Source organism: Sorex araneus, chromosome 1, assembly GCF_027595985.1.
Source record: "Sorex araneus isolate mSorAra2 chromosome 1, mSorAra2.pri, whole genome shotgun sequence".
Classification (NCBI taxonomy): domain Eukaryota; kingdom Metazoa; phylum Chordata; class Mammalia; order Eulipotyphla; family Soricidae; genus Sorex; species Sorex araneus.
This window is the reverse complement of record NC_073302.1, coordinates 74,509,406-74,521,574: the sequence shown is the minus strand read 5'-3', so window position 1 is coordinate 74,521,574 and position 12,169 is coordinate 74,509,406. Positions and strand designations below refer to the sequence as shown.

General features: G+C 38.4%; 1 protein-coding gene across 2 annotated transcripts in view; it reads right to left on the bottom strand.

Annotated features, from left to right (window-relative positions):
- SMC5 (structural maintenance of chromosomes 5) overlaps positions 1-12,169 on the bottom strand; it is a 75,544-nt gene that overhangs the window by 16,854 nt on the left and 46,521 nt on the right. For both annotated transcript variants that reach the window (XM_004600117.2, XM_055140615.1), the window contains 6 exons: positions 11,610-11,704; positions 7,854-7,986; positions 6,766-6,939; positions 6,499-6,668; positions 3,904-4,027; positions 3,254-3,376 (listed from right to left, as the gene is read on the bottom strand). In XM_004600117.2, the coding sequence (XP_004600174.1) occupies positions 3,254-3,376; positions 3,904-4,027; positions 6,499-6,668; positions 6,766-6,939; positions 7,854-7,986; positions 11,610-11,704 (819 nt within the window). The remainder of the gene's footprint in view (positions 1-3,253; positions 3,377-3,903; positions 4,028-6,498; positions 6,669-6,765; positions 6,940-7,853; positions 7,987-11,609; positions 11,705-12,169) is intronic.

Below are 12,169 nucleotides of genomic sequence, written 5' to 3'. Positions count from 1 at the left end.
TGGCTCTGGGCTCTGGGTACCATCTGGGATGCCAGGGACCAAAACTGGGTTGGTCACATGCAAGGCAAATACCCTATCCACTGTCTGGTAGAACTTTTCAATTTCAACTAAAATAAAATCTCACTTGCCCCCTCAGATTTTGTTCTAATATACAATCACACAAAATACATATTACTTTGTTTTTATTTTTTGCCGTGATAGGGATCTACCCTAGGTTAGATCTTGCATTCAAGGCATACACTTATACTGAGTCATAAAAATATGTATTCCTGGCCCTGGAATACATATTTTTGAGATATAAAAACAATCATTCCTTAACAGAGTGGGAGACTAACACCCAAGAACTGTAGAAATAAGTACCAGGAGGTTGACTCCATGGCTTCGAGGCTGGCCTCACGTTCCGGGGAAAGGTCAACTCAGAGAAGCAATCACCAACTACATTGTAGTCGAAGGCCATGTGGGGGAAGGGAGTTGCGGGCTGAATGAGGGCTAGAGACTGAGCACAGCGGCCACTCAACACCTTTATTGCAAACCACAACAGCTAATTAGAGAGAGAGAACAGAAGGGAATGCCTTGCCACAGTGGCAGGGTGGGGTGGAGGGGAGATGGGATTGGGGAGGGTGGGAGGGACACTGGGTTTACGGGTGGTGGAGAATGGGCACTGGTGAAGGGATGGGTTCCCGAACTTTGTATGAGGGAAGTATAAGCACAAAAGTGTATAAATCTGTAACTGTACCCTCACGGTGATTCTCTAATTAAAAATAAATAAATTAAAAAAAAAACAATCATTCTTAATATGAACTTGAAATTTTAATGTCAAATTTGAAATGCAGAGATTATTTTATATTTTAATTAGTTACAAGTTCTATTTTAATCTAGAGGTAAACAATGAAAGGCAATAATATACTCATGCATTGTTTTCTTGGGGTTGTAAAGATAGTACAGGCATGGCTCTTGACTCGCATATGGCTGACCTGGATTAGATCCCCAGCACTCCATTACTGGTCCCCCAGTCTCACCAGGAGTGATCTCTGAGTAAGCCCTCCATTGCTGGGAGTTGCCCAAAAACAAAACCAAAAACTTTGCAAACAAAAAAAATAATTATTTTTTACAAAATGATGCATATCAGGCCAAAGAGACAGTACAGCAGGTCAAGCGCTTGTCTTGCATGTGGGCAACCTGGGTTCAATCCCTAGCACCTGGGGTGTGGGGGGAGGGGGGAAAAAACAAAACAACACTGAAGAACCTGAACTTCATTAGCCCAATGCCATACATTCAGCCCCCAATTTCCGCTGTGGTTTACTGGACTCCTAAAAATTCAGAATGACTAAAGCTACTTATAAGGCTGTTCTCTCCGGACACAAAAAACAAATCTCAGACCCAAGCAACTTGCGGCAGAGATGGCTCTGGACTTCAGTCCAAAATATTGAAGGTAACAGGCCATTTTCGCTGGGTCACTGCAATTGGGGGCAGGTGCTGTCCCTCCGCCTGCCCCCTAGGAATCCCGGTGGCCACCATCTTTTAGAACTCAGCAAAAAGCTCCAGGTATGGGTGATGGTGGCGGCAAACACCAGGCCTCAAGAGACAGGGGAGGAGTTGGCCCTTCTCCTCCCCTCCCCCTATGGGACTCTGAGATGATGCCCACATCTGGCCACTGTCTAGTTAAGCTCCCACATGGCCATGATCCAGAGACACACACATGAATCTCAGACCCGTGCAACTTGCTGCAGCGATCTCTCCAGACCCCAATATTAAAATTTTAGAATTCCTAGAGCGCGTGGCCACTCAACATTATATTGTATCCATAACAATCAATACAGAACACATTGTCTAGAGTTGCTTTTTTGGCAGGTATGAGTGGTGGTGGGACTGGTCTCAAAATATTGAAGGTAACAAAAGTAGAGAAAGAGTATTGTGCAAAGTGTCTGCCACACAGGCAAGGGTAGGCGTGGAATGGAGGCGGGGGGCTGAAGGGGGACACTGGGGATTTTGGTGGTGGAAAATGTGCACTGTTGAAGAAATGGGTGTTTGATGACTGTATGATTGAAGCTCAAACACGAAGGCTTTTTACCTCATGGTGAATCAATAAAAAGGGGGGGAAGGGCTGCTCTCTCCTTTTCCTTCCTTTCCCCTGGTTGGAATCAGCTTTCAAGTCTCTGGACTTGCTGGGAACCAACCAATCCTGTACTAAACCTGCCCTTTAGTTCTCTGTGGCTATGTTAGTTTGTGTCTATATACTCTAAGATATTTATGTCATTTCATCTGACAATCCGCATCCTTTAAAATAATCTAATTTTTTGGTTTGTTTCTGGGCCACACCTGGCTCTCCTCAGGGCTTATCCCTGGGGCTCAGCCCTCAAGGATCACACCTGGTAGGCTCGACATCCTTATGGGATGCCAGGGATCAAACTCAGGTCAGCCAAATGTATGGCAAGCACTCAACCCTGTAACTCTGGCTCCCAAACTGTGACGGTTTAAATAATGCATTCTACTGAGTTCAGTGAATCATTTTAATCAACTGCTGAACCTGAGGGGATCATGGGAACCCTAGAATTTCTAGCCAGTTATTAGAAGTACAGATGACATGGTACAGGAACCCTCAATCTGCAGCTGGCATGTGGAACTGGAGAGTCTTACAGAGCTGTATCCTCACTTACACAGTCTGAAACTAACTCCTGGCATTTTGTGTGAGGATATACAACTTAAAACTTAGTTTGGTTGTGTAAGTTGTCCAGGGGTGATTTATTTTTGTGTTATCCTTCTGGCTCTTATTAAGGGAAGGATTTAGAAGACCAAACAATTAAGCAACTGTCACTATCACTTCAATGCCAGCTCCTCTGCAGAATTTAAATAAACTTAGACTAGCATATTCCCCCCCAACCGCAAACTATTTCAGTATTTATCCTCATTTCACAGATAAATATTAACAGAAGATTAAATTGCTGAGACTACATACTAAGTCCTCTCAATGTTGATTAGAATTCATCTGTAATTTACTTTATGAGATGTGAAAAATGTGATTAAAGTCACCAGGATCTTTTGGTAATAGTAATTACTCTTAAATTTTCTTTTTTGAAAGTTATTGCCTCTCTCTGAATCAAATGACATAAAACACATAGTAAAGTGTTCAGATATTGGTTACTTTTTAGCAGTATGTGTTAAATTTGTATGTTAAATTTATGCTGCAAATGGTATGCTGTAGAGATAATTTATTTTCAAATTAACCATAAAGTAATGAAAGGAAAAATTTTACCTCTCTGAGACGAAGCTGTGATGCTGCAGCCATATAATCAGATTCTAGTTTATTCTTCTCAGAGATCACTGTAGTATTTTGAAGTATTAAATCTACTTTTTGTATTTGCAAAGAAGTACACATCTATGAACAAAACCCCATAAGTTTAGTTTGTTTTACAAAGGACAGTATTTAAAAAAGTTAAACACCATAAAATAATTTTTTTCCTAATGTGCTTGCTACACCTCTTCCCAAACAGCTTCTTTTCTAATTATTTCTTATGAGAATTTTAAAAGTTTTCCTTTATATTTAATCAGGTCATCCAGAACATTTCATGAGTGATTTTTTTTAAAGGTGGCAGGCTTGGGCCCCACCTGGCAGTGCTCAAAGGACTATATGGGACGCTGGGGTTCATCCAGGTCAGCTGTGCACAAGGCCAGCACTTACCTGCTGTACTATCTCTCTGGCCACTCGTGAGTAATTTTAAACTAATCTATTGGCCTATATAAGACACAAGCTAAATTTACTGATAAAATTTCTTGTTAAGACCTTATTATTTTATCTTCCTGCTAGAAAAAATATGGCAAAAATTAAGTCAGGGATATGACTCAGCGTAGAACACACACCTCTAATGTGTGAGGTCTGAGGGCAATATGTTTTAAAAGTTTTACCTTCATCAGGTGTGTTAATTCAGTAACAAGTTTTGCTTTCTGGACATTTATTTCCTTGATTTTGGTGCTTGCTTTTCGTTCTTCCTCTTCAAGGTTACAAGTGTCCTGTTCCATCAGCTTTAAACTGTATAAAACGTATAATGAAATCGGATATAAACAAGATTTGTGTCTAAATCTTTAAGTCACTGGTTGTTTTACAATGTTACTCAGATAGATAGACTGCTAGCTTCTAAATTAAACAATCACTTCAAACAACCACTCAAGATCAAATGGTATTTAAGATATATTATGTGCCAGCATAGTTGGTTGATGCTTCAGCAATGGTGTATTAGGAGCCAGAACCTAGAAATGAACCTCTCTTTGTCATTAATGAGTAGTGTAAATGAACAAGTTACTCTGAGTTTCAGTTTTTGTGTTTATAAATTGTATTTATAAATTTTATTTTATAATTTTATAATGTATAAATACATTATAAAATGTATTTATACAATTTATAAATTATAAATTGTATTTGATATTGTAAACAATATCAAATAGAACTATGAATATTTAAAAAAACTGTAACATGCTTAATATTATAGTGTCTGGCAATGATTGACAGATGTTAGCTATTACTATTATCATTTCAAAATAGTCCCTCCCTAAGGAGACTCAATAAATAGGTCAAAAAATCCCCAATGGAACATTATATGACTGAAACCCAATCACGAACAACATTTGTAACTGTGTATTATAACTGTGATTCAATAATTTTTTTTTTTTTTTTTTTTGCTTTTTGGGTCACACCTGGAGACGCACAGGGGTTACTCCTGGCTCTGCACTCAGGGATTACTCCTGGTGTGCTCAGAGGACCATATGGGATGCTGGGAATTGAACCCGGGTCGGCCGCGTGCAAGGCAAACACCCTACACACTGTGCTTTCACTCCAGCCCCCCATTTTTTTAAAAAAGAAAACTATTTTTAAAAAAATTTATTGAATTACTGTGAGATAGTTATAAGCTTTCATGTCTGGGTTACAAGCACACAATGATCAAACACCCCTCCCTCCACCAGTGCACATTCCCCACCACCAATATCCCCGGTATACCTCCTTTCCTACCTTTCCACTGCCTCCATGTCAGACAATATTTCTCATACCCTCTACTTTTGGGCATTATGGCTTACAACACAGACACTGAGAGGTCATCATGTTGGTCCATTATATACTTTCGGCACACATCTCCCATCTCAACTGATTCCTCCAGCCATCATTCTCTTAGTGATCCCTTTTCTATTCCATCTGCCTCCTCCCCTCCATTCATGAAGCAGGCTTCCAGCTATAGGGAAATCCTCCTGGCCCTTGTATCTACTGTCCTTGCGTGTCAGCCTCATGTGATGTTCTTCTATACTCCACAAATGAGTGCAGTCCTTCTATGTCTGTCCCTCTATTTCTGATTCATTTTACAAAAGAACAAATTTTCAGATTAAAAAAATAAAGGTTCAAATGCTAACTAAGATCACAGACATTAAGTGGTATGACATATGGACACTGAAGTTCAAGTTCTTTGCACTACATTTGAAAGATCTACATAATTTGGTGAACCAATATTTTTCAAATGAACAATGCATCTGCTTGATGTAACAAAACTGTTCATGGATAAAAATTTCACTTCAAGTGCAATGGATTTTAATGCAGAGTATGCAACTTCACTAATGAATTCAGATTCCAGAGTAATAAAGGCTTAATAAGCCATGTCTTAGCAAGCTTTGAGGTCATAGTAAGGAACAGTCACAATTATCTGAAACATTTATTAAAATAGTACTGTACTTAAAAAAAAAATGTTTTTTGAGTCACACCCAGTGATGCTCAGGGATCACTCCTGGCAGGACTTGGCAGGGTGCTGGGGATAAACTGGTCTGCCACATGCAAGGCAAGGGCTTTACTTGCTACACTCTCTCTCCAGCTCCCCTAAAAAAATGACACCATCTCTTTTGTTTATTTTTGGGCCAGAAGTGCTGAGGGTTGACTTCTAGCTCTGTGCTCAGATTTAACTAATAAATTAAGGGGAACATAAAGAGTGCTGGGGATCAAACTCAGGTCAGTCATGTGCAAGGCAAATGCCCTCACCACTGTACTATTACTCTGACCCCAATAATACTTCATTTCTAACACAGCAGACCCCCAAACAATGCATGGATTTTTACTTCCCCAAAACTTAACTACAGTGCTACTTTTCTAATATTAACTGCAATAAACCCTACTGCTAATGCAGATAAAACATTTTGTAAATAGATCATTTATTATCTTCTTGAAATAAAGTAATCTTCAAGAAGGAAAACATTAAGGGAAAAACAAGAGAAAATACATCTGAAGAATACTGTACTGTATTTGCCACTATTGCAAATTCTATGTGTGTTTTCAAGGAAGTGGGCCTGTGTTGTTCGAGGGTGAACTGTACATATCTATGTGAGGTCAGATTTCCTATGCTTCAATCAAAGTGTGACACAACACACTGAATAATCACAGAAGAATTAAAGGAAAATCTGACTTAATCTAGAGAGACACAGTATTACTCTTCTTGCTAAAAGTCTTTTGAGAAGAGAGCTGAAAGTTACCTTCCCAGTTTGGAACTAATTTTTTGCTCCAACTGTCTTTTCTTAGTCTTCCTTTCAAGAAGCTCCTTTTTCTTTTGTCTAAGTTCATTGTCTTTATGTTCAAGATGTTTATTTGTGTCACGTAAGGAAACCAGTGCTGATTCTACTGCTTGCAATTTTCTATTAATTTCCTATGGAATATTAATGATTAATATTAAAAACAATTCCAGTTAAAACATAAATTGAGCTTAAAATTTTTTCTTTGAATACTCAAACATAATTACCAACCTTTAGCTGCTCTTCTAAGTGTCTTCTTTGCTCAAGATCCACAGTGACTGTGAGAAACTGGGCTACTTTTAGGGATGTGTTACTGGAGATAACTTTGTTGGAATAAAAAGAAGTTTTCACGACATACTTTTCTTCTGCTGTATAGATTTGCTTTAATCGGGTTTCTTGTATCACCTTCAATTGTAAAACAAATATTAGCATCACATCGGTTAGTAAGTTGAAAGGAACTAGAGGTAAAAAATACACATCAAAAATATTTTTAAAACAAGTGGCCAGAAAATAATAAATAAAAACTACAGGTGGAGTCATAGAAAAACCTGTCTTAGAAGAGATTTCTTCCCTGCTTCTGCCTGTCATAAAAGTAAGTTTTGAGCATTTGTATTACAGGAAAAGTCAAAAGCATTAGGAGAATGTAATACTAATACTAGCTAGGAAAATGAGATCCTATAAAGGGTGGCCATTTACATGTAAGATAATCTTAAGTGTAAGTTTGAGAATACTGTTTATAAAAGTAAGAATTTAAACAATAAAATTATTAATATAATGTTTGTTAAGCAAAGTAGAATGAGAGAAGAATACTAGGAATTTTAACTTTGCAGGTTTTGACTTTATTCAGTTACCCTACTCATATTATTAAATTACTCTAGGTACCTTCCCCATCATTTCTACCCTAAAACACTAGACAACAGTTAATGTTCTGTTATTGAAAACTTAAAACAGGGCTATGGAGACAGCTCAAAGGGCTGGATCGCATGTCTTGCACAAAAAAAGTCCCAATTCTGATTCCCTGCACTGCATGATCCCCAGATTGTCTTGAAGACTCCAGAAAAGAACTGTGTCACCAGCCCAAGTGGCCCAAGCACTGAACCATCATGTCTGGTGGGCTGAGTATGGCTAAAAGTGCTTCCGAGGCCTTCTGAGCACCAGGGGCAGTGGGGCCTATTGGAAATACCCTCCTCCCCTCACATAACACACAAAACAATTTCATGTTGTTAAATCTGCATAATAATACACTTCCTTAATTTTGGCTTTAATCTCTGCTAAATGTTTTAGCAAACCTGTTTTTTGGGTACAGACTTAGTACTTACCCGTTCAATTCGCTCCCTGGTTCTCTCAGTTCCTACAGGAACTTCATGAATATGATACTGGCAGCAAAGGTAACTCATGACAGGATCAGGTGCGTCAAACAACTCACGCAGATAGGAGAAAAACCCATATTGTCTGAAAGGAAACACTTCTATCAGTTTGTTCTTTTCTGTTTAATTTGAAGCAAGAAGTTTTTATTGAAACTTATTTAGAAAGATAAGGGAGAAGTACATGTTCAAGAGAAAGCAAAAAATTCTCTAAGAGTGGAAATAAACAAGCAAAGAAACACTGAGACAAGCAAGTGAGATAGATACATGTTCAACAAAGGACATGGGCTTGGAGGGCAAGCCTCTCCTATTAGATTTTTCTTCTTAAATATTACTTTTAAAATGTAAGTGGTTAATAAACAACTGTCACTGTATCACTGTCATCCCGTTGCTCATCGATTTGCTCAAGCGGGCACCATTGTGAGACTTGTTGTTACTGTTTTTGGCATATCGAATACGCCACGGGGAGCTCGCCAGGCTCTGCCGTGTGGGCGAGATACTCTTGGTAGCTTGCCGGGCTCTCTCAGAGGGGCGGAGGGATTGAACCCAGGTTGGCTGAGTGCAAGGCAAATGCCCTACCCACTGTGCTATCGCTCCAGCCCATATTAACAACAGGGTAATACTTTTATCATTTTAGAATTACCTGTTAAGTGATTAATATTCATTTAATATTAATATTTTCCCCATTAGAACTTTAATATCAGTATATTTACGAGTATTAAATATTAATAATCTGTTCTTTTATTTCACTGTCTTTACATTTAGAATGCTTACTTATGTTTACTAGAGTTAAGGCATTTACTTCTAACTGTTTTATAATTCAGTCCCTGTTCCCAGCATTTGAGTTATCCTGAAGTAAATTCCACAAACACTGGACATTTTGACCTTTTGGGGAGCAGGGTCCTGATTATGTCTATTAGACCCAGTTCTTCCCATATGAAGAACCAAAATCACAGGAGTAGAACCAAGTATCTTTTCAAATCACAAAGCCCAAAAGGGTAGAAATAATCATAAAAAGAAAGTTGGGGGGTGAGGAGTTGGCAAAGCGATAGTACAGCAAGTAGGGCATTTCAATCCCCACATCACATACGGTCCTCTAAGCACCACCAAGAGTAATGCCTGAGTGCAAAGCCAGGAGCAACCCCTGAGCATCGCCCAACACAAAACAAAAAAAGAAATTATGGAAAGTGCCAACATTTTGAAACGGAACATCTCTTACTAGATAACATTTGGGTCAAAAAGAAAACACAAATCATCAGGAGCTAGGGAAATAGTACTATGGGGCACTGCATAGCAGTATAGGATTACATCAGGAAATAAGAAAAGCTCAGATCAATAACTAACCTCACAGCTGGAGAAACTATAAAGAGAATAACAAATGAATCCCAAAATAAGAAAGAAAAAAACCCTAAAACTCAGAGCAGAAATCAATGGCACAGAAATCAAGAAAATACAAAGGGTTGATAAAACCAGAAATTGAGAGAATAAGCAAGAGCAACAAACCCCTTAGCTCACAAAGAAAAAGATAAAACTCAAATAAACGCAATCAGAGATAAAGGGGAGAAATTACAATACCCCGGAAATAAAAAAAAGACCGTTAGAGCTTACTATGAACAGCTTTATGCCATTATGTGAGAGAAATAAAAAGAAACGGGTAACTTCTTAGAATCATCCAACCTGCCAAGACTGAATCAAGGGGAAACAGGAAACCTGAAGACAAATCATGAGTAAAATATTGAAACAGTAATAAAAACTTTCTCAAGAACAAAACCCCTATACTCTCTACTTTCGGGCATTATGGCTTGCCACACAGACACTGAGATTGTCTGCCATGGAGGCAGGGGGTGGTGGTAAAGGGGGGTATACTGGGGTAATAAAGAAAGTTTTAGAACACTGAAAAAAAAAAAAACGTGATTCAGATGGGTTCACTAGGAAGTTCTATCAAAATTTCTAATAAAATCTAGTAGTGCCCATATCCCTCAAGCTCTTTAAAAGTACCAAAAATACAGAAATCCTTCCCAACAGTATCCTAGTATCAAAAGCAGACAGATATTACTAAAAAAAATTTACAGACTGATATATCTGATGCACATCAACAAATGATCCTCAACAAAATCTTACTGAACCAAATCCAACAATAATTCAAAAGGACTGTACACCATAATCAAGCACTTTCACCCCAGGGATGAAAGGATAGTTCAATATATGCAATTTAATTACTGTAACATACCATATCCACAAAAGAGAAAGATCATATAATCATATCAAATGATACATAGATAGATGCTGAAGCAACACTTAGTTCCATAAATATCAACTACAGAAGCAACATACTTTGAAACAGTAATGGTCATTTATAACAAACCCAGAGTCAACATCATTTTCAATGGTAAAAAACAAAACCTTCCTCCTAAAATCAGGCACATGGGAAAGATGTCTACTTCATCTACTTTTATTCAATAGTTTTGGAAGTTTTTGACAGAGCAATCAGATGAGAAAAAGAAATCAAAGGGATGTAAAGTGGAAAGGATTGTCACTCTTCACAGATGACAAAAAAACCCTAAAAAACTCCAAAAAGCTCTGAGAAACAAAAAAAACAATACAGCAAGGTAGTAGGCTAAAAAAAAAAAAAAAAAATCAACACACAAAAATCCTGTGGAATTCTATATTCAAATAATGAACTAGAAGAAATAAGCTACCATTCAAGTTAGTTCCATAAATATCAAATACTTAGGAATCAACAAAGGATGGGAAACACTTTATCCCAGCTCTGCACACACAGGTTATTTCTGGCTTTGTTCGAAAGGATCATAAATGGTACTGGTGATTGAATGGGGTCGGCTAGGTGCCTTGTCCACTGTACTATCTTTCTAGCACATGAAAGATATATATTGAGAACTGTAAGTCATTACTGTAAGAAACAGGACACCAGGAAATGGAAATATATTCCATTGTTCATGGATTGCAAGAATTAACATTGTCAAAATACCTCCACATTCAAGTATGCAACCCAATATGTGTAGCAATCCATTGGTCTATTCCTGGTCTTAATTTCAGACCTATTTAGAGCACCTAAAAGACAACAATATGGTCTAAAACAAACTAATCCATGATAAAAAGATAATTAAAAATATATTTAAGAGGTAAATGATTACTCAGTCATTATTATTATTATTATCCAGGACTCCGCACTAGGCTGTTTTCACTCAGGATGCCCCAGAGGGGAGCAGGTGAGAACCCTCCCTGCCCCAAGGGACCCAGCTCCAGCAGCCGACCTCCACTACCCAACCGTTGCCATGCTCCAGGCCACTTTCCAGACACATTATAAGACACTTCCTACCCATTTTCCATAATTACCACACCATATTTGATGGAGTTCAGACAGTAGGCAACAAATCATAGAGAGTAATATACACATAACTCTCAGGGAGCCCGGCAAGCTATCGAGAGTATCCCACCCACACGGGCAGAGCCTGGCAAGCTACCCGTAGCATATTCGATATGCCAAAAACAGTAACGATAGGTCTCATTCCCCTGACCCTGAAAAAGCCTCCAATTGTTGGGAAAGATGAGTAAGGAGAGGCTGCTAAAACCTCAGGGCTGGGAGGAATAGAGATGTTACTGGTGCCCACTCGAATAAATCAAAGAACAACGGGATGACAGTGATACAGTGATTGTAACGAGTTCTAAGGATAACTAACCCAGACTTACTTCAGTTCATTCAGAGGTCTTGAAGGCGCTTTATCTGCATATGAATTCCTTGGAGCAATAACAGCATTTACTCTTAATTTTTTATTGTCACGAACCTGAATATTTGGACAAAAAAAAAAAGAGAGAGAGAGCCATTTTAATTACCATGTACTATCAATTAAAAAAAAAACCCTTTTGGGGAAGGACTACACCTGGATGTCACTCAGGGGTCACTTCTGGTGGGTCTTAGGGGAACATATGTGGTGCTGGGGATCAAACTAGGGTCTGATGCATGCAAGGCAAGCATCTTACTGGCTGTACTATTGTCTTTAGCCATAAAAATTATTTTAAACAATATTGCTGGCATTCCTGGGATGATTACAAACTTAGAAATAAAAATATATTATAATATTTACAAGAAAATATTTTTTGGGTGTGTGTGCTATACCGGTGATGCTCAGGGGTTACTCCTGGCATTGCACTTGATAATTATTACTGGTTCATGGGGGACCATATGGGATGCCAGGAATCGAACCTGGGTTGGCCACTTGCAAGGCAAGCACCATACTCGCTGAGTTATC